At 33.4% G+C, this 23,703-nt stretch overlaps 1 protein-coding gene across 1 annotated transcript; it reads right to left on the bottom strand.

The window, feature by feature from the left end:
• Positions 1-853: 853 nt before the first annotated feature.
• On the bottom strand, positions 854-3,994 carry LOC142617459 (protein DETOXIFICATION 41-like). The gene is made up of 8 exons (XM_075790333.1): positions 3,562-3,994; positions 2,717-3,261; positions 2,451-2,537; positions 2,302-2,358; positions 1,920-2,158; positions 1,702-1,820; positions 1,402-1,488; positions 854-1,247 (listed from the first exon to the last, which is right to left on the bottom strand). The coding sequence occupies exons 1-8, from the start codon at positions 3,871-3,873 to the stop codon at positions 1,176-1,178; spliced, it is 1,518 nt and encodes a 505-aa protein (XP_075646448.1). The 5' UTR covers positions 3,874-3,994; the 3' UTR covers positions 854-1,175.
• Positions 3,995-23,703: the final 19,709 nt, after the last annotated feature.

Consider the following 23,703-nt stretch of genomic DNA (forward strand, 5'->3'; position numbering starts at 1 on the left):
TCCCTTCAAGACTCATCACAAACAATCTCCCCATGCCTTCAATCATGTATTTCTCTAAAAATCTATGAAAATATAAAGAGCATGTGAATATTTAGGTGTAGATAGTTGAGAAAATCAAAAAAAGACACTAAAAAGGGATGAATGTCTAATGCTTAAGAAAAAGAAGAAAACTCACCATGCAGTCACCAAGTTTCAAATCTTGAAATTTGACAATAAAATATGTTGAGTGATTTGTTTTAAAAAGCAAGAAGAAGGTCAGGATTTTTTTTTTTTTTTTCAGACTGTAAGGACGAGGACTAATGCTGAGTATTGGGGGCTGGTACTCTGGTAGGCAGAGGAATGAGAAGTGTATAAAAAATAAAAAAATAAAAAGGAATAAGAAGTCAAGGGAATGAGATTCGGTGGGGTGGGTTTTTTTTTTTTTTCTTTTTGACCGAAATGATAGAAGTGGGGTATTGGGGTGGGTTTTTTCTTTTTGTTGTTAGTGTTTGTACTATTTAAAGGTAAGTGGGCTGTGGGTCAGTTTTTTGTATTATTTGGAGTACATCAGGCTAAAACTAAAGTTGGGCTGACTGCTGAGAAGAGTAGAGATATTGTGGGTATGGTGGGGGGGCTGGATGTTAAATATTGGGGGGGCCCAATTATTTTTAATAGCCACTCTAATGGATTTTTTTTTTTTTTTTTTGCAGGGGCCACGGCCCCCCAAGCCACTACGTGGCTTCGCCCCTGCTTGTACACACTTTCCATCACTCCCACTGATTTTAAATAGAAGTCTATTGATTCATCAATTGATAATGACGAATATGAGACTTGTAACTTTTTTTTTTTTCATAACTATTTAGATCAAGTGGGAGAAAGGAATTCGAGTTTTAATATTTCTCATAAATAAAAACTTAGTAATACCATTGAGATACATGGTCTATTTTTATTTTTGTAACTGTTACATCAAGTGGAGGAGAAGAATTCAAATCTAAAATTTTCTCCTAAGTTAGAACAGCTAATGCCATTGAATTGCAAGATTCTTGACACAAGATATGTCACTTGTGTCTAAGATTTGTGTAACTAACGCTAGGGCTGAACAACATAAAATGTCCAGACCAATTTTTAAAAAAAAAAACAAAACAAAATAAGAACAAAGAAAGCTTTATATTGTGTCCTTCAAGAGGTTTGAGTTACTAAATGCTGGTCAGCAATTCTATGGTCTCTTCATTTGCGGATTTCTTCAAGCGGTCAATGGCCTTCTGAACCTACACACCCAAAAGAAAATATGAATAAAGAAAATGATCATTGACAAAACATTGTAATGCAAATCATTTGATATCTTTTTTTTTTTAATGAAATTCATATGATAGTTTAATATAAAATGATATTTTAGTAAAAATATATATATTTTTTATTTACCTCGGCGTCCCAATTGGTTCTGGCTGTAAGAATTATAAGAGTCACAGTTTGTAGAAGAACTCCAACAATCATTCCCCACCAAATCCCCTGAAAATGCATTCAATCCGTTAAAATTAATAGAGAGCACTAGAAAATTGTAGAAGATGCGGAAGCAAAGAGAGACAGTATACTAGGATTATGTGGTTCGGTTTTGTTTATGCTAATATATATATATATAACAGGCCTAATGGCTTAACTCCACCTAGGAAGTTCTTGGATACATTCTTACGAGAGAGAGAGAGAGAGAGAGATTGAACTTACAGCTACCCCTAAACTAGTTTTGAAGCCAAGAACACATCCAATGGGGAGACCAATTACATAATAAGTGGCCAGGTTAACATAAGCCACTATAGCTTGCCATCCACTTCCAATAGCCACACCTGGAAAGTTAAAAACAAAATGAAGATGATATATCAATAATAGTTATTATTAAATTAAAATAAGTGAATGTGGACCTGTTTTTTCATTCATCTACTAACCAGAGAGTATAGGCTGAATTCCATTTAACAGAACAGAAATGGCAAGCAATGGAGTCAAATTTGACACTGCCTCAATAACCTCAGTGTCACTTGTGAAGAGTTCGCTCAATTCAACCCGAAGTATTAGAACCAATGCACTGAAAATTATACTAATACTAAGGCTGGTGCCATTCACAACCCATACTGAAAATTTTGCCACCTTTGGATGCCCTGCCCCAAGCTCATTACTCACTCGAACACTGCAATCACCATTAAAACTCGTCAATTTTGCTTCTTTGACTATTACTACTTATGTGTTTTTCTTGCCAAGAAAAGTAAACCGGGGTGCAAACTAATTAGTGGAAGCTCTAATTTGATTTGATCCACCAAATTTGTCACAAACCTGGCTGCTGCTGATAGGCCTAACATGAAATTAATGTCCCAATTCAGATAATTCATGCTGCGCCACAGAAATTGACGGGTAAGATAACAATGTTTGTGGAAAAAAAAAAAATTAAAAAAAAAAAGGAGAGAATAATAGTGTAGTCCTACCAAATTGAAATGGAGTCTAGTGAGATTGTAGGGTCGGAAAGGAGCCCAGATATCAGTACTAGTCCTTGGCTGTACCATATCTCCAAACTACATTAACATATGACAAAGCCCACTAATTAATAAGTTGTGTAAGAATAAAAGAGCTTTGACTGTTTCACATCCAATAATATCCGCGTTATTTTGCATCATGTTCGTACTCTTTTAGATCTTGTGTAAAAATATGGACAAAAACATTTACAGCCAAACAAGAGAGAGCGGTCACATACCACAACATGACAGCAGAAGCAATGGTTAACTTGAAATAAGGCCAAATTCCTGTGAAGGCTTTCATAGAGAAGCCAGTCCAAGTATCTTTGCAAGAGGGGCTTAGAAGAATGTAAAGTGCATTTAAAATGACGAGGATCCACCAAGACAGGCTCAGCGTAAGAGCAGCACCCATAAGGCCATAATCCAAAACATAAACTACTAACCATGAGAGCAAGATGTGCAAGAGGAATACCCCAACAGCCATGTAAGCCAGAGGATTTACAATGTTCTGTGCTTGGAGGAACCTCTGCATGGGGCAGCTTATTGCAAATGCATAGAGTTGGAGTATCAAACCATGTGCAAAAACTTGGCCTTGCTCAGCTATGCTCTCAGATTGGCCTATGGCTATGAGGATTGGGCCCGAGAACCAATAGAGGAAGGTAAGGAGTACTGCTGCTCCCAGATGCAAAATTATTGCTCTCTGGCATATGATGCCCAACGCCCCATATTTTTTGGCCCCATATGCCTGTCCACACACGGTTTGCACAGCACTGGCCATGCCCAACTGTTTTTTTTTTTTTATTATTATCACAAAGAAAGAATTACATGCATGAAACATTTAATGAAAGACAATATATATATAAAGTGTAACTTGAATTTTGGATTGTAATTGTCTCACACTCCCCGTTTCACACTACACAAACATTGCAGACATTCATTATCAACAATATTTGTGTGGTGTGCACGACAGTCTTGAAATGGGTAAATGTGAAATAGCAATTTGCCTAGAACTCTGTTCCCTTGAAAAACAAGCAACATATAAATTCTCAAGTAAATTAAAAAATAAAATAAAAAAGAGTCGTACCATAATCCCATAAGCAAGACCTTGAATTCCCACACTAGCAATGGATGCCCCAGCAAGCTCTAATGAACCCAAATGCCCAGTAAAGGAGAGAGTGGCAAAAGTAAGCATGTAATTGAATACAGAAACAATAATAGAAGCCCCTGATAGAATCCAGAGGAGCCTTGACTCCCACCCCACTAAACGAATCCACCATCGGACTGCCACTGGCTTGTGTTCTAAAAACTCTTCAACTGTATCTGATTTCAAGTCTGAAATTGAAGTATTTGAGTGAAGCCCATTTAGCAGCGGCTGCTGATCTTCCGGGTGAGCCATATTGTGGAAGCCCTACTGCACAGTCCCCACTACTTCGTACTTTGAAATGTAAGCTCGGAAGACTTCAGAGTTCAGATAAAAGCGCAACAGGGATTTATATAATAATAATTTATAAATAAATGAAGTGATTCATAAATCATACTAATTTACTCAGTTCCCAATTCTACTCCTCAACAACCAATCCAACCCACGTGCTAGTACTAGTAGTTAAAACTAACAAAAGACTTCGTGCTTTTCTCCTTTATTGGCACCTACCGGAGCATTTCTCTTTGGCGGTAGCATATCTTATATAATAATTTATTTGAATTTCTGTGATTTCCGAATCAATCGACATCCCATAGGACAAAAATCTCTTTTACAGTATCTTGTTCTGAAAATCAACAAAGCATCAGATAATAAAGGGGAAAAAAATCATCAATGTACTCAAGAAATATGCAAAAACTATGCATTTCACATGCATACCAAAAAAAACCTTCAAACTCATCTAACAAAATTCTATTACTCACAGTAACAACCAAGTAGTAAATTTTGACAAGGAAAAAGTTTGGCTTCTAATATGTTTAGAGCTATCTTCTTCCAACTTATTACCTATTATGTGGCGACTAAAGAAACCATTCATATATAATTTTAGTTATATAACTTTTTTAATAAATTGTGTGGCTTATTTAAATAATTTATATGAATAATCTTATAAATTGTCACGTAAAGATTTTTTTAAAAATAGCTTCATACATGTTTGTAGCCAAATTTTAGCATTTTATTTGTATATCATAATCATATTATGTATGATCAATTAAACTTGTGTAATGGGTGACAAAGCTATTGAAAATTAGATTTAATAATATCTTGGTTTTTTTTTTTCTTCTTCTCTTGAGATGCTACCGTAAGTTAGAGATTTGTTTCAATTGTTAAATAACACAGTCAAACATTAGGAAACCAATTTCAAGAAGGCAACAATTTTTTAGGAGTATAAGTCTTCTAGGTTATTCAAGTAAGCAAAAAAAAAATAGGTAAAGAATGGTTCCATATATGAGATGAACCGCTCACACAAACCTTACAACAATTCAGTAAATTTGTTCTTAAAGCAAATCAGGATAATGTCATGTCAAGTAGTTAAGATAGAAATCTTTACCCTATATCAATCATGGTTTTCTATCCAGTACTTCTCTAAGTCTTAAATATACATGTTCCCTTTTAGTAGGGGTTTTCTTCAATTATCTCATTGTACATATGCATTTTTGTGGTAGTCAAGGTACAGTACAAGAAATAAACCTCGAAAAATATGTCAAATTATTCTTTTAAAAATATATAGATATATATATATATATATTTAAATCAAAAGTTATATATATTTGTTTATTTCGTGGTGGGATTCTTAAGAGACATTGAGATATGTTTTTATTTTTGTAAACATGATAAATTCGTATATGGGATTTCTCTCTATATTATATTCTAACTCATTAAAGAAAATTGAGTTAAGAGTATATATATTTACAACCTTTCAATTAAAACAAATTAGAATAATAAATGTTTTGTTAAAATTGAAGAAAGCACACACGATACTCTATTTGATGGAACAAAAACTAAACTGTTAATTTCTAATAGTAAACCTCGAATCCACGAGAAGTTCCTTGAATTCACAAGATGATAGCTAATCTAGAATCCACCTGAGAAAACAATAAACAAAAGTCTAAATTTTTATTAATCTCAATAATATTAAAAACGTTTATAAACTTAGAGGCCTATTTAAAGGCTCAGTAAAACTTGACAGACAAAAAAATAAATTCTAATATAACTCTTAATTAATACTTAACCATAATAGGAGCCAACTTTGACTAAAAAGCACTAAAAGCTCCTAAAAACAAGGAAATAAATGCTTTAAACCTAAAATAACAAAAAATATATAAAAATACCAAAAATAACAAATTACATAAATTCATTTGAAGATTATGACCTACATCAACACTAATGGGATTTCTCTCTATATTATATTCTAACTTATTAAAGAAAATTGAGTTAAGAGTATATATATTGATAACCTTTCAATTAAAAAAAAGTTAGAATAATAAATATTTTCTTGAGATTGATAAATTGATAATGAGGTGATCTTACCTATGTAGTTGAGTGTTATTATGGTGGTCCTCATCTTTGGCACCAAAATTGAGAAAAAGAAACACTTTACACATTGCGTAAAATTAGACTCTAATTGAAATTGGATTTGAATTTTCTCTTTGCCTTAGTTTTAATAATATATGATAAAAATTAGGGATATATGGTATAAAATTAGACTTCAATTGTAATCTAATTTGGATTTTAATTAGATTTTCTCTCTGCTTCAACTTTAATATAGTATATATGATGATCAATTAGATATTTAAATTGATTATACAACAACTAGAAAAGGAGGGGCAACTTTATAACAACTAGCATGTAACATTTGCAATGCACGAGATTTGTTAAATGTTATTAACATTATTTATAAAAAAAAATGAAGTGTGTTGAATTGAAGTAGTTTAGTCTACGTAGGTTCTTTTTTTGGTAAAAAGATTTAAGTCGTGTTTTGGGCTTTTGGGAACTATTTCTTATTTTATTAGCAATAGTAACATGTAATGAAGTAGAAATTTAGTATTTTAGAGAACTTTGGTACTTGAAAGAGGTAAAAGTGGTAGAAATATTGGATGTTTGTGTGATGGAAAGATGGACAACTTTTGTAGATAAGCATAGGGATGGTATTAAAAATCCCTTTAGAGATCAATAGATATGAGAGAGAATTTGGAGGTTTCTAGAAAATTTGGATCAAACTCATGGATAATCTCTTCAGATTTTGAATCCAGTAATTCACTTGACTAAGGCTTCATTTGGGAGTTCATAAAGAAATGGAATGGAATGTATTTAAAAAAGGGAAAGAAATTAAATGAAATTAAGTAACCTTATTTGGATGTTTTAAAATTAAGGAATGAAAATGAATGCAAATGAATAAAATGCAAGTAGTCTTGTGTGGACGCCTAAAAATTCCCCCGTTGGGTTTTGGGGGGGGGGTTCATTTGTGGATTCTTTTTAGATTTTTTACACATTGGGTCCTTGACAACGTAACCCTTATGTGCTTGTGTCTCTAGGGTAGGGTGTGTGTATGTGAGTCCATTTTTCTTATTTTATTTTAGGAGTCGTCACCAACCATTGGTTTTGTGTTAGGTGCGATAGGTCACCAAGGGATATAATTTATTTTAAGTTGCCTAAATTATCTAAACCAAATTGTAAGGGTTTATTAATTAAGGCAAACCAAAAAGTCTTGAACTAAAGATCTTGGATATGGAAGTTTGGTTATGTGTGGAGAAGGTGTTAGACACCCCACAACGCCTATCCAAAGATAGTACCTCATTTTAATTGATTTCAAACATTATCCTTTTAGTGAAGAAATAGAATACTTGGCAATTTGATTGTTGAAAATGTTTTGCAAACAATATGTACATATATATACATGTGAGTAATTATTTGCTTATAATATACCATGTGAATATTAATTTCAAGGGATATTTACAAACAAAGCATGTGAGGTATATACATAGGTAGCATGTAAAGGGGTATACAAGAATAATGTATAATAGCATGTGAGTAGAATATTTACTAGATAGATAGCATGTGAATACTAATCTACAATTAAAAAAAATACAAAAAAAAAAAAAAAAAAATTGGAAAACCTTGTTGTCATCCACAATTTCTCATTTTTATCATGCAAAGAAGATAACAAATGAAATAGGTTAGCGCCGAAGAAATGGGAGGGACAATGTAAACTTGATTGGTGTCGATGGACTCAAGAAAATGAACCATAGATGCAAATCTTTAACAGCACTGTCCTAAGGAAAAGTTTAAATTACAAAGTATGAACAAATTTTACAACGTTAACTTTTTTATTATCTTTTTTTTTTTTTAAAGAAAGTTCAGAAAAGGTGCATCTTTTTAAAAGAAAGGTTTTATTGTTTTTTTTTTCTTGGAGAATATTTTAGAGAACGTCTTCAACACATTTTTTGAAAGGGAGAAAAATTCTTTTGAACAAGCAAATTTTGCAAAGGAAAACAAGTTTTCATTTTTCAGAAAAGGGGTTTTTGAAAAGGGCCATTTTTTAAGGGGAACCGAAAAATGGTTTGAGGAATTGAAAATGTTCAAATTCATTTTAAAACATTAATTTTAAAAAAGACAAAGACTCATGGGTTTGTTTTTTATAGAAAAGAAGATTGACTTTTAAAAGAGTCTCATGATTTTTGAGAAAATGGTTTAAGGAAAAGAGTATTATTTTTTGAAAATATTTTTTAATTACGTAAAAGATAGCTTAAAAACAACAAGGTTTTGGAAATTTTCTTTGAAAAATTTCATGGATTTTTCTTTTGAAAAGATTTGAATAAAAATCCCATGAGTTTTTGTGTGAAAGGCATGTTTATAGGAAAGTTGAAAATATTTGAAAAAGATCCATGGGTTTTTATTTTTCAAGGAAAAAATTTTGAGCTTTTTGGATTTTTTAAGAAAAGAGAAAACATATTTTTTTTAAAGCATTTCTAGAAAAAGACCTTTTTGAGAAAAGAATTTTTAAAGCAAAGTTTTAAAAGAAAACCTTTTTTTTTTAGAATTTATTTTAAGAGGAACGTCTTTTGAAAAAGGGAGGAAATTTTTTTTTTTGAAAAGCATTTCCTTAGAAAAATATGTAAAGAATTTGTTCTATCCAAGCAACTAGGTTGATAAACACGTACTCTCTTTTCAAATTTATTTGTTTTTTATTTTATTTTAGAATGTCTTCAAATATTGTCTTATTTTTAAAATTAAAAATTATTAATTTACTAATATTTCTATTATGTCCTTATTTTATTGTTAAAATTATTTTTGATAAAATTATTAAACGGTAATTTTATATATTTTTATACAATAAATAATATATTCCTTAAAAATTAAGATTTTTAAAGCAGTACAAACAAATAAATAAATGCTGAAGGCCATAAAACTGAAGTGTGATGCGGTGGATTTGGAAAGAGACCTGACTCTGAGTGTAGTTGAATTCAATATATATTAGTGAGAGAGTAGGTGCAAGTGTGCTACCGTGCTAACTTGTTAGATAGACACTCCGAGTAGGTGCTACCGTGCCAACTTGTTAGATGGACCCCCGGGACAGTTGGATACTTCTTTTGGAGAACAGGGCAGAAGTGTAGATGCTTAGACACGTGCGCACAAAACTAACGCCTTTTTTTTTCTGAAAATAAAATTCACGGGGTGGCCTATTTTGAATTAGGGAGAAGAAATTCTGTCAACAAAAAAAAAACAAAAAAAAGTTAGGGAAAAGAAATGAATGTTCTATGTATTGCTTTAGGAAATTTTTTTTTTTTTAATTATGAAAGATTATAAAAAAAATAGAAAAAGTAATTGATTTTTTTTTTGGGTAGTTTTCTATATTTTTCAAGAAAGTTTTTTTTTTATTTATATATATATATAACATAAAAATTTTACTTTAGGATAATCTAAGTATATATGTGTGTACAGCTCTCTCCTGAAAACTTGAACCTTAACCCTTAGTCCCCATATCCCATAAGTATTTATACTTATGGAGTGACCATCGCACTTATACTTGTGAAGTAACCATCACGCCAAAAGTGCGCAGTAATTATTTCTCATGAAAGTGGTATTAAAATTTAAAAATAACCTCCAATAAGAAATGCCAAGTGCACCCGCTAATTGGACCTAAAGAGTTATGAGTAATACTTTTTAACCACTACTTAGAGTCACCACCAACCTTATTGACGATGCAAAAAAATCATCGGTTGTACTCTCTTCTATCTGATAGACAATGATAGGGTTTCTTCCGACTATCTTATGGAGTGACCATGTCACTTATACTTGTGAAGTAACCATCGCGCCAAATGTGCGCAATAATTATTTCTCACGAAAGTGGTATTAAAACCGTTTAAAAATAATCTCCAATAAGAAATGCCCTAAGTGCACCCGCTAATTGAGCCTAAAGACTTATGAGTAATACTTTTTAACCACTACTTAGAGTCACCACCAACCTTATTGACAATGCAAAAAAATCATCAATTGTACTCTGTTCTATCTGATAGACAATGACAAGGGTTTCTTTCGACTATCTTATGGAGTGACTATTGCACTTATACTTGTGAAGTAACCATCGCGCCAAAGGTGCGCAGTAATTATTTCTCACGAAAGTGGTATTAAAACCTTTTAAAAATAATCTCCAATAAGAAATGTCCTAAGTGCACCCGCTAATTGAACCTAAAGACTTATGAGTAATACTTTTTAACCACTACTTAGAGTCACCATTATTGACAATGCAAAAAAATCATCAGTTGTACTCTCTTCTATCTGATAGACAATGACAGGGTTTCTTCCGACTATCTTATGGAGTGACCATCGACTATCTTAATGAGTGACCATCGCACTTATACTTGTGAAGTAACCATCGCGCCAAAGGTGCACAGTAATTATTTCTCACGAAAGTGGTATTAAAACCTTTTAAAAATAATCTCCAATAAGAAATGCCCTAAGTGCACCCGCTAACTAAACCTAAAGACTTATGAGTAATACCTTTTAACCACTACTTAGAGTCACCACCAACCTTATTGACGATGCAAAATAATCATCAGTTGTACTCTCTTCTATCTGATAGACAATGATAGGGTTTCTTCCGACTATCAAACTGCAAAGAAAGTTGGGGGATGGACAAAGGGAGAGCACATCGGTGTGGTGTTGGCCAAAGGCCCTCCGATGATCAAGTTAGAAATGTGAAAAGATTCACTTAATAGGATCAAGAAGAGAGAATAATATGGCTAGTATGTAAAGATCAGATTGCGTACCTCTTTACCTTTTTTTCTCTTGGGTTTTATAGCCTCCTCCTTTATTCTCGATAATAAATATTTGCATTTTTTTGTATGAAGAGTTTGTTGTGAATGGAGGGAGATAAATTCTTCCAACGTTCTTTTATCTGTTGGTCTATACGTTACACTTTGGCTGATTGTCCTCATAAATGAATTTATTGCTCTGACCTTCCATTAATATGGACACTACTAATAAATTCACATTCATCAAATATTACAGACGACCTAACATACCACCGCGTACCCTTGGTGCGGTGGTCACTCCATAAGTATAAGTGCTTGTGGGGTGTGGGGGGCAAGGACCGGGATTCAAGTCTTCATGAGGGAGCTTCACACACATATACACTTAGATTATGCTAGAATAGAAATTCTATCTTGTATAAAAAAAAATGGACGACCTAACATCTAATGCTATGGACGACCTTGGCCTTATGGACGACAATTGTAAATTTACACTCATTACCTACAATTCAATTGACACTATGAAAATATATAGGATTTAAACTATCTCATTAACTCAAACAATTCATTCTATCTCACTAACTCAAATAATATAATTTTAATCATAATATAGTTATTATTACTTATTAGCATAAATTTGTGAATGAATAAAAAAAGAAAGTCGTTGTGTTTAATATGTTAGGGGAAAAAAATTAAGTTAATTAAGTAGCTTGTTAACAAATTAGAGCTTGTTCAATAAGAAGATGAACTAAGTTTGAACATTTAATCTACTTTGATAATGAACCCGCTTGCTCACTTCCAAGTGCAAGAGATCGTAGCAATATAATTCTCGGAGTACCGAAGTCGAACCACAAGGAGCAGGGTAAATTCAAAGACAATGTAATTTAAAAAAAAAAAAAACTTTTGGTGAAGATGAAGAATAATTTTTGCCTGGTAATTGTAAACAAGAATAACAGTAATAACTGATTTAAGCCAATAATGTAAATATTAGGGTATCAGGGTGTTTCCCTATATCGATATGAAATTCTTTGTGATCTAATAAATTACATATTTCATAATTGATTGTTCTGATACAATTAAATACTTATGATTCAAGTTGAACTGAGACAATTCAAGAACATATGATAACTTAGATTAGTAATGCATTAAGAAAAAGTTTTCAGAAAAAACTCATTCACTTTAAAACCTAATTTCTATTTGAAACTATTAGAAATTCGTCTAAACAATAAGAAAAACATGATTGAACTGATTGAAAGCATGGAAGAACTAATACATCAAAAGAAATCTAATTGAACAATCAAATTTGTTGTTGATAAAATCCTAGAAAGAATCACATTGAATCTTCATACAGTATAAAAGAAACATAAACCATAGCCCTAGCAAAGAGTTTAGGTTGCCATTAGAGAAAGGAAAATGCAAGGTTTTCTCTGCCAAATTCATTCTACACAGCCTCCCTTCAAAACCCTAACGTCAAAGTGTCCAAAGAAAATAAAACTTTTACTATTTTAATTTTCGTCTAGATTTACAGTAGTAATTTGTGAGTTAATTTTTCCCTTCAGAAATTGTGAATTTTGAAAAACTTAGAACTGGAAAGTTGTAGGTATTTAAGTCATGGTTCCAACCCATCTAGCCTTGTGCCAATTGAATTTTTGAGGAAAGAGATACGCTCAAAATACTGATCAGTGCTCAAATTTGATTTTTCCTTTTCAGATTCTGCCTGTTTGATTTCTTTCCTTATTTGAAACTTCCAAACATGGTAGACGACCCAAGCACTCCAGCTGCAGCTCCTTAAAAATTTAAGCATGGTACTTTATCTCCTCTTTAATTCTAGTTTGGCCTCCATTCTCTCACAGACTCCTATAAACTCATCTATTTCACATGATTTCCTAAAAGTAGAACATTAAACACAATGAATGACATCTTATTCAAGAAATTATGTAAAGATAAATAGTAGAGACTAATGCAAATTATGGCTTAATTATACAAATTAAGCATAATAATAAGGAGATAACGCCCACGTAAATATATAACAAGTATACATGTTAAGGCGTTATCACACCTCCCAACTTAAATCTTGCTAGTCCTTAACAATCCACAAAGCACCCATGTCTACTAAAACTGAAAAATTAAAACTAAAATACAAGCACTTTCATAGACTACACGACTGCACTTCCCATGTGTAGCAAGTCTTTGAACCCCTAGGTTACCCCTAGTGGACGAGTTTACTCTAGTGAGGGTTTGCAGTGACTCTACCCACAAAATTTAAAGGTTTTCTGAAAATTCTTGTAGCAAATGTTAGTTTGCTTTATCAGTATATCATACAAATGAACTTTCAATTTTGAGTTGGGATACTATTCATCATATTAAAGAGTTTTCACTAGCTTCACTTTTGGAGTGCGTGTGTGCATAGCCTTTACTCCAAAACCTCTCTTAAGTCATCAACACTCTGAGAGAACACATAGAAGTAATGGATTTTTTTTTCTCTCTCTTCAAATCACATGTGAACAAAAAGGAAAGAAGAAGTTTTAAGAATATCACATGTGTATACAAAAACAACCACTAAAAAAATGGAAAAATATCTCTTAAAATGGATGTTGAATTCCTGGAAACATGAGGTTAATACCATTCTCATCCCTAGTTTTTATCCTAAACACATACAAGCCATGCACCTTTAGGATCAAGTATGACTTTAAGCTCAATGGTAGTATAATCTTATGGCTAGATCAAGGCAAAACTGCTCTCTTTGAAATATGAGATATATGAATCAAATGCAGAAAATTCAAGCCAAACCCAACTCATAGCAGTAACAACCAACTTGAATCAAAATAACATTTATTCAGCCATATAACCCTTCTAAAATACATGAAAGATGTGTAAAACACCAATGATTTATTGATTGATTATGTATGTCTCCTCTTTCTTTCTTTTTTTTTTCTTTTTTTTTCTTTCTTCTTCTTTTTGATATTTTTTTTAAGAAAATAGAGAAAATGGTGGTATCTAAACACATCAATTGCTCAAAACTTGAACCCCCAAGAGAATAACCATAAATAAAAATGTTTTGTGGTGTTGTAGAAGTATTTTCTCATGGCTCAAATGATGGTGACAATTATTAATGTAAAGGTAGGCTGAATATTTTTTAGCTGGAGACAAAATATTGGTGGTCTTAGGCTCTGATCTCCTAAAAGTTCACATAAACCAGCATGACTAAGGACAAAAATAAGTAGGATCATGGTATATCTTCCCATAATGTTTCTTGTAGTCAATCAAAAAAAAAATAGAAAGATCTTTTGCAAAATCTGAAGCATATGAGAGAAATTTAAGAGTTCAAACAAAGATATACTCTCACAAAGAAAAGCAAGGCTCAAGAACTCTCTATATGGGTTAAGTTTTAGCTTATATTCATGATCCATGCATATCCAACATCCTACCGCCCGCTAACCCGGCTATTGTGCTCAAAAGTTTCCAATTGTTCTTTTCATGAAGGGGCCTTAATGTAATAAATAGTATAACCAACTCAGCATTATTCATTCTATCACATGACATAAAAATAAACCATATAAATTTTCAACATTCAAATCCAAGGTTTTTTTTAGAATTGAAAAGTTGCAACCAAAAAGAAAGGGAAAAAAAATCATGAAAGGTGCATCAAAAAGTTTAAACCTCTCCCCCCAACTAAAACATTGCATTGTCCTCAATGTATCAAAGCCAAAATAAATTCAAGTATAAAGGAAAGAAGTTACCATAAGCATTTAATTTTTCTTTTTCTTTTTTTTTGAAATTTCTTTCACACCTGCAAATGTTAGCTCACAAAAAACAATAATAACAACAAAAACAAAAAAACAAAAACAAAAACAAAAGAAAATTAAAACAAATATGGTACAACTTCAGAAGGCTCTATGAGAGCTTACTTTGCATCCCAATAGGCGGGGATCTCAAGTGACATAGTCTCCTCCTCTGGTATAACTCCCCCTAAGTATGGTTTTAACCTTTGTTCATTTACTTTCAAAATCCTACCATCCCTAGGGTCCTCAACTACTACAGCTCCATGTTTAAACACTTCCCTTACAATGAAAATGCCATCTCACTTAGGTTTTAACTTACCTGGGCCCAAATATGCATATTTAAGACCATCGGACAACGGCTTAAGCTCTAGTTGTGGTGCCTCTTCACTTAAATGTCTGAGCTTTTTTTCATTCTCTAGTAGCTCCTCAAAGCAAGGCTTCCATCCTTCATTAATTATCACCATCTGTTGTTCTTCCATAACCTGTGAGGAATCCAACAAAGAAAAATTTTCAAATACAAGAATATCACATTCTAAATCATAAGAACCAACAAAAATATTAACAAGAGTTTCAAGAGGATCAGAAAAAAAAATATTATTAAACTCTTCTTGTACCACCGTGCCAATGAGATTCACATAAGCACATGTTAGGATTAGTGTCCTTAAATCCTATTGTATGATGCTATGTATGATATTATGTATGACATTATGTATGACATGATGTATGACTTAATATTGTGATTGATAAAGTTATTTTATTATTATCTAAAATAATGGTAACATGAATATGGGACATTATCATGTAGTCCATGAGATGCATTGTATGTGATTTATGTGAAAAGTCACAGAAGATGTAAATCACAAGTTCTTTGTAAACTCAGAATTTATAGTTCGTAGTCGGTGATGAAATTGGGCATTTCATCTGCGAAGACTATAACGTGTCAACTAAGATGATTTGTCTTGATCATGGAAGTGGAAACTTCTAGTTGATATGTTGATTTGTTTTAAGAGTTGAAACATATTGAACTGGACTGCTGTGAGATTTATTATTCTCCTAACGACTGTCAAATGAATAATAAATCTCACGACTTCTATTTGCATGAACTCTTAATCCTGAGAGAATAATGGACCTGATCATGAAGTGTAGGTTGCTTTGATATATCAAGAGTGAGATCTGAAGTGACGGTCAAAACCTCAGTATGTTGGGCAGCCACATTTAGTGTTGATGGAACATATATTCTCAAGATGGAATTCATAGTCTCTTGATGGAGATATAAAATATTCTCTTGAGATAAGTTTAATGGTTTCAGTTATTCAGAGAGTTAGGCCTAACCACTTTAGTAAGAAATTACTAAAGTATATATATTTATGAAATTGGATTTCATAAATATATAATGAATAACTTTCAAGAATTAAACCGGGTACTCAAGGATAAGATATAATAATTTACAAAGTGGCAGTCTACATTTATGACTTTGTGTTACTACGAATATTTTATGAAGGGATTACGTGTATAATAAAGTCTTGGGATATAATTTATTAATAAGGCCTAGAGTGCAATTATATTTATATAGTGGTATTAAATATAATTAATGGTAACTTTAGACTTGTCAAGAGTTGACGGAAAAGCCCAAGGCCCATTGGAGCTAGTGTCTTATTGGTCCCTTTTGGTCCCACTCCAAGCCACACACTAAAGCCCAATTGGAAAGGCCCAATAGGCCAGCCCAATAGGCCAGCCCAATTAGATAATCAGTTAGTTATAAAGGGAGAAACATACAGAATTTTTATGAGAAGAGATTAGAAAAGAAAAAGAAACTGTGTGTGAGAGAGTGTGAGACACATTTTCATTCTCCCTTTGAAAAACTGATTGAGAGACCACACATCTTGGGCGTAAAGTGGAATTGGAGTGAAGATTAAAAGTGTTCCCAAGTGCTTCTAATTTTTGTTTTGAATTTCTCCACACCAAGGTACGCTATCTTGTTCTTAAATTCTGAAATTTAAATAGTGCACGTTATCAATCATGAATGAAATAGACCCTAGTTCGTCGCTTCCGCTGTGGGTTTTGCATGAGATGCAAAACCAGAATTTTTCCTTCAGCACAGTCATCATCCTCATGTGACTATTTAGCCACATGAAATATGTTTAGCTCCAAAGTCATGGAACCAAAAGTGAGTTGCATCCTTCCATTCCTGCAATTAATTAAAGCATTAGTTGTGGCAAGAAAATGTTGGTAATCTAGAACAATAAAATCAACTGGATAATAAAATTGTTCAATTTTCACCAATACATCCTCAACAATCCCTCTCGGGTTCCTTACAGAGCGGTCAGCCAACTGTAAAGTTACTGAAGTAGGTTTTAACTCACCAAGTCCAAGTTTTTGATATACACTAAAAGGGATCAAATTAACACTTGCCCCAAGATCTAGCAATGCATGCTCCCTGATGTAACCTCCAATAGTACAAGAGATCGTAGGACAACCTGGATCCTTATACTTTGGTGGGGTCTTATGTTGGATAACTGCACTTACCTGTTCTGTTAGGAATGCGGTCTTCTTCACATGATGCTTTCTCTTGATGGTGCATAGGTCCTTAATTACCTTGGCATATGCAGGCACTTGCTTGATAACATACAATAATGGCAAATTTATCTTGACTTGATGTAAATGCTCTAATATCTCAGATGCGGTGTCCAATTTCTTAGGTAATTTTAAGGCTTGTGGAAATGGTGGAGGGATTGGGCATTGTTCAATGTCATCAAGCCCAAGTGACTCAATTTCATCATTCTCTTTTTCAACTAGGGTCTCCTTAGATTTCTTAGTTACTAAAGGAGAACTTTTATCAATCTCTTTATCACTCCTCAAAATGGTAACAACATTTACTTCCTCATACTTATCCTTAGAGAAAATTTTTAGATTTTGATTGATGGAATTGGGTTGAGTTTGGGAAGGAAGCTTCCCTCTCTCTATCCCACTCAATGAATTTGTAAGCCAAGTTATATGACTTTTAGTCTCTCTTACCTCTTCATTTAGCCTAGTGAGCATGGATTCAAACTTTTGATTTTACTCACTTTGCATTTGAATGAAAGTACCAAGTGCATCCTGTAAGGAAGGTCTAGATGATGATGACGATGCATGTGGTGAATTAAAATTCCTTGGAGCAAGAGGATTCAACAAACTATCACTCTTATAACTCAAATACGGATGGTTTCGCATATTTGGGTTATAATTATTAGAATATGAAGAATTATTTGGCCAATATGAATTAAATGCATGTACTGGTTCTTCTGGCACATTCAAGAATGATGAAAGTGATGCACATTCATTTGTAGCATTCATGACATATTTTACACACCTCCATTGGGTCCTCTCTAAAGGTAGCACTAACACTCTTACTTCCTTTTATTTTGAGTGCCTCAATTTCTTTAGTTAACATGCTAATTTTTGCACTCATGTTATCAACTTCCCTCAACTTGAAAACACTTCCACTAAAAGTGATAGTATTAGTTCTAGCCCTCTCAATGGAGTCCATAGGGCTAGGTCTAGTCCATGTGTTAGAGTTTTCAGTTACCTCATCAAGATAATCCATTGCATCTTCAGGTTCCTTTTGTAAAAATTCCCCTTCGCATGAGAGTTGAACAAATTGTCAGTCCCTAGGTGTAAGTCCTTCATAAAAATAACTAACCAACCTCCAATCTTCATACCCATGAGTTGAGCAGAAATTGAAAAGATCTGTGTACCTTTCCCAAGCTTGATATAAGGTCTCATTCTCTTCTTGGACAAAACTAGTTATCCTTCTCTTTTTACTTGCTGGACTTTGTGGGGAGGAAAATGTTTCTTAAAAAACTCTTGGGTCATCACCCCTCAATTACCTGTAGACCTAGGTTTAAAGGTTTAAAGCCAACTTCTTGCCTTATCCTTAAGAGAAAAAGGAAAGAAACGTAACTTAGCAGTCTCAATAACATTTTGTGCATAGAAACTACTAATTACCTCTTCAAAAGGATTTTCATTTTCTTGTCCTCTAAAGTCAAAGTATTGCTAGTAAACCTTGTTTCACTTCTACATATGGTGCAGCACCACTAGGAGAAAACACGATGCATAAAGGAACAAAATTTTGCATGGGATGCAATAGTTCATACATAGTTCTTCTACTCACCTCATGATTATTACGTGTTTCATCACCCATGATTGATGAAGAAGGTGATGGTGATGGTGTGTCAAAAAGATTACCAAAGTAAGTTTCAAAATTTTCTAATCTGCCTCTCTTGTTTCTAACCCAAATACTCATGCAACAATGAATGCACAATCAAATCAAATCAAATCAAATTTAAAATAATAAAAAAATAGTAAAAATAAAATAAAATAAAATATAAGGGTAAAGAAAATGGAACGAATTTACTAATAGAAGAATTTTCGCCGGTTGTGCTTTGCTCTCAAAAATTGCCTCTAAACACACAACAGCTCCCCGGCAACAGTGCCAAAATTGCTTGCTCACTCCCAAGTGTAGGAGATCGTACCAATATAATTCTCGGAGTACCGAGACTGAACCACAAGGAGCGGGGTAAATTCAAAAACAATGTAATTAAAAAAAAAATTGGTGAAGATGAAGAATAATTTTTGCCTAGTAATTGTAAACAAGAATAAAAGTGATAACTAATTTAAGTCAATAATGTAAATACTAGAGCATCGGGATTTTTCCTTATATCGATATGAAAGTCTTTGTGATCTAAGAAATTATATATTTCATAATTTATTATTCTTATACAATTAAATACTTATGATTCGGTTGAATTGAGACAATTCCAAAACGCATGATAACCTAGATTAATAATGCAGTTAGAAAAGTTTTCAGAAAAACTCATTCACTTTAAAACCTGATTTCTATTTGAAACTATTATTAATTCATCTAAACAATAAGAAAAACATGATTGAACTTATTGAAATTATGGAAAAAATAATACATCAAAAGAAATCTAATTGAACAATCAAATATGTTGTTGATAAAATCTTAGAAAGAATCACATTGAATATTCATACCGTATAGAAGAAACATAAACCCTAGCCCTAGTAAAGAGTTTAGGCTACCATTAGAGAAAGGAAAATACAAGGTTTTTTCTGCCAAATTCATTCTACACAGCCTCCCTTCAAAACCCTAACTTCAAAGTGTCCAAAGAAAATAAAACTTTTACTGTTTTAATTTTCATCCAGATTTACAGCAGTAACCTATGAGTTAATTTCGGCCTTTAAAAATTGTGAATTTCGAAAAACTCAAAACTGGAAAGTTGTAGATATTAAAGTCACAGTTCCAGCCCATCTAGTCTTGTATAAATTAGATTTTTGAGGAGAGAGATACTCCCAAAATATTGATCAGTACTCAAATCTGATTTTTCCTTTTCAGATTCTGCCTCTTTGATTTCTTTCCTTATTTGAAACTTCCAAACATGGTAGACGACCCAAGCACTCTAGCTGCACCTCCTTAAACATTTAAGCATGGTCATTTATCTCCTCTTTAATTCTAGTTTGGCCTCCATTCTCTCACAGACTCCTGTAAACTCATGTTTTTCACATGATTTTCTGAAAGTAGAAAATTACACGTAATGAATGACATCTTATTCAAGAAATTATGTAAAGATAAATAATAAAGACTAATGAAAATCATGGCTTAATTATACAAATTAAGCATGGTAATAAGGAGATAATGCCCACATAAATATATAATAAGTATACATTTTAAGGCGTTATCAGATCCCAAACTAAATTTGTGTTAAAAATAAATTTAAATAAGGCAAAAAACTCATTTTTATCCCTACATTTTCATGCAATTCCCACTTTGGTCCCTAACTTTTTTTTCCACCGCTTTTACTCCCTATCTTGGAAAACACATCTCATTTTTATCCCTGCCGTTACATCAGAGACGAAAATTGCACATGTGGCAAACGACATAAGTTAAAAATATTAAAATAATTTCCACATAAACCACGTGACTTTCCACATCAACATCTAAATTAAAAAAAAATTAAAAAAAAGAAATAAAAACCAAAAATTACATTAATTAAGATCTAAGTATGTCTTGAACAAGAATAACAAGAACACAAACCCAGATCTAAGAACACAAAATTAAAATCCAATAATCACAAATCCAGAAACACAAACACAAACCCAGCAACAGATCTTCCTTGTCAACCAAACACAAAAGCAACAAACACAAACCCAGCAACTGATTTTTCTTGTCAACCAAACACAAAAACACAAACCCAAACATCAATAAGAATACAAACACAAACCCAGTAATCCATCTTCAGAAAACCCAAATCCAAACACAAACCCAAATCCAAACCTGACTACTACTACTCAATCGCCTACCGTTATTGGAATCGGAATCAGAATTAGAATCAGAGCCACCACCGCCAGCTACAAGGAGCTTGTCCGCGCCATGAGTGATGATCTCTACCGTCGATTTCCAAACGGAGAAGCCGATATCATCGATGACTTGACTGACCGACTCAAGCGATTCTTGAGGAATGAAAGCGCCGGCTTCGAGCGAAGCCGGGAAATCCATGACGACGCGCGACGCAACTTCTCGAATAACCAACGTTTCTTTCTTCAACCCAAACCCAAATTCTGTATATCGCGCCGGTAGGTCTGGATCACTGACTCCGATTTCGGCGCGATCATTTTGATCAATCCGCCGAAACTCCAAATCGCAGTGGAGTCCAAGTCCGGATCCAGGTTTGGGTTTGGGTCCGGGTTCGATTCGGGAGCGTAGTCATTTTGGGGTTAGTCTGGGTCTTTGGAGAAGATGGATTTGAAGAACTCCATTATAGTCAGCTCTTCGTACCCATTTCTTACTAATGTTTGGGTTTGTGTTTGTTGTCTTTGTGTTTGGTTGACAAGAAAAATCAGTTGCTAGGTTTGTGTTTGTTGCTTTTGTGTTTGGTTGACAAGGAAGATCTGTTACTGGGTTTGTGTTTGTGTTTCTAGGTTTGTGATTTTTGGATTTTAATTTTGTGTTCTTAGATCTGGGTTTGTGTTCTTGTTGTTATTGTTCAAGACACACTTAGATCTCAATTAATATAATTTTTGGTTTTTATTTCTGTTTTCAATTTTTTTAAATTTAGATGCTGAAGTGGAAAGCCACGTGGTTTATATGGACATTATTTTAATATTTTTAACTTATGTTGTTTGCTACATGTGCAATTTCCATCTCTAATGTAACGGTAGGGACAAAAACAAGACGCGTTTTCTAGGATAGAGAGTAAAAGCGATGGAAAAAAAAGTTAGGAACCAAAGTAGAAATTGCGTGAAAATATAGGGACGAAAATGAGTTTTTCGCCTTTAAATAAATAATTTGAACTTTTTTAATATTTATCTCAACTTGACTCGTTTATATCCCGATACTTTTCTTTTTCTTTTTTATTTTGTTTTGCTCTTATCAGTGTACAAGTTAGCTTAGACTGAATAGACTGTTTAGCTGTTTAGGTGTTTGGATGTTTTGATTAGTTGAAGGCACACGGTTGAGCACTCTCTCTATAAGATCCTACCACCTGTAAAAAATATTTTTTTATAAGTAATAAGCTTTAAACTATATATTTCATTCAGTGTCTCTGCACTAAAACTGATTGACACCCTAAATGTTTTTTACAAATCTATATATACTATTAGTCTCTGAGCACACGCGTGAGGCTCTTCTATTTTTTGGGTAAAAGTTAATAATTTACTTCAAAAAAACTTAGGAGTGTGATGAGTATTATGCGTTTGTAGGTAAAATAATTTTTTCATCACACCCCTAGATATTTTGGCAATTGAAAAATGTAATAATCCCAAACTATAATGAAGTAAATTATTAACCTTTACCAAAAAAATCGAAGAGTCTCTGAGCACGCATGTGAGGCCACTCATCACACCCTTAAGTATTTTGTGATTAAAAACCCATCAACCTTGAATTAGGATAAATAAAAAGCAATGATCTTTAGAAAAAAAAATTTGAAGAGAACGCGTACTCAAAGTCTAGTTAAATTAATTACTAAAGTACACTTTTGGCTTTTAAAGATTGAGTTATTTTTTACTATTTACATTTGGAAATTTGTATTTTGAGCCTTCATATTTAATTTTGTTTTTACTTGCCATTATTTCTCTCACTTATGTCCGTAACAAACTTAGATGTATCTAAACACGCACCTAATCCCTCTAATGGAGTTTGAGATGATGGTATGGCTTAACCCATCTAATGGAGCACCTGTGGCACTTTTTTTTTTAAATGAAAATCTGTGGCACTCTTACAAAAGCTTTAAGATAGAAAGGTGTATTAAGATAAATATAACCCACCGGATCCATCATCTTGCTCCTAGGCTGAGGAGGGGGGTGATCTACTCGTATCTCCTTTCTTTCAGTCGTAGGTGCTTTGGCTTTTGACTTAGCTTGCAACTTGTCAACCTCTAACCTCTTATACTCCTCAACTCTCTGTATCAACTTTTGCATATCCGTAATTAGCTTTAGGGTCAAGGAGGTCCTCAGCTCAGAATCAATGGGAAGCCCAACCTTGAAAGTGCTAGTGGCAACCCCCCATTGTTTACCCCAATCTTATTATATAACTCCCAAAAGCAATTTGAATACACTCTAAAAGTCCCTCATTCATTCATTCATAGACATGGTGATCAAAGAATCAAAAGGCTTCGAGACTCAGCTACATGTCACAAACCTCGTGCAAAAGCTCAGGTTAACTCATCATAGCCATGAATGGACCCCTTTTCTAATCCATCAAACCACCTCATGATTGTGGGTCCAAGGCTAGAAGGGAAGATTTTGCACATTAAAGCCTCATTGCTGAAGTAAATATCCATACTCTGGTTGTAGTGGTTGACGTGCTCTATGGGATCAGACTTCCCGTTGTAAATAATGAAGGTGGACCTCACAAACCTTTGGGGTAAATCAAACTCTCAATCTCCTCAGAGAAGGGAGAACGAGAAATCTGCTGCAAGGCCTTACTCATCGCATCATTCCTCATGTTCTGCAAGGTAAAAGGCTCACCTTAAGTCCTTAGCACCTAATTTCTTCTTAGGGACACAACTCTTTCCATGGTTCTGCATGGGGAAAACTCTCTATGCCTATTCCTTCGTTTGGGGGGAGGGGGGGGGGATCCAGTCTGTCCCTATGCCTGCTAATTAAGGAGACTAACCTCTCCCCGACCCCATGCCTACGTGGTGGTGAGGCTAACTTCTCCC

Source organism: Castanea sativa, chromosome 11, assembly GCF_040712315.1.
Source record: "Castanea sativa cultivar Marrone di Chiusa Pesio chromosome 11, ASM4071231v1".
NCBI classification, from domain to species: Eukaryota; Viridiplantae; Streptophyta; class Magnoliopsida; order Fagales; family Fagaceae; genus Castanea; species Castanea sativa.

Coding starts and splice junctions, on each gene's coding strand:
- LOC142617459 (XM_075790333.1), bottom strand. CDS start 3,873: ATGGCTCACCCGGAAGATCAGCAGCCGCTGCTAAATGGGCTTCACTCA. Junction 3,262..3,561: donor GTCTTGCTTATGGGATTATG/GTACGACTCTTT, acceptor AAAAAAAAACAG/TTGGGCATGGCCAGTGCTGT. Junction 1,489..1,701: donor AAACTAGTTTAGGGGTAGCT/GTAAGTTCAATC, acceptor ATGCATTTTCAG/GGGATTTGGTGGGGAATGAT.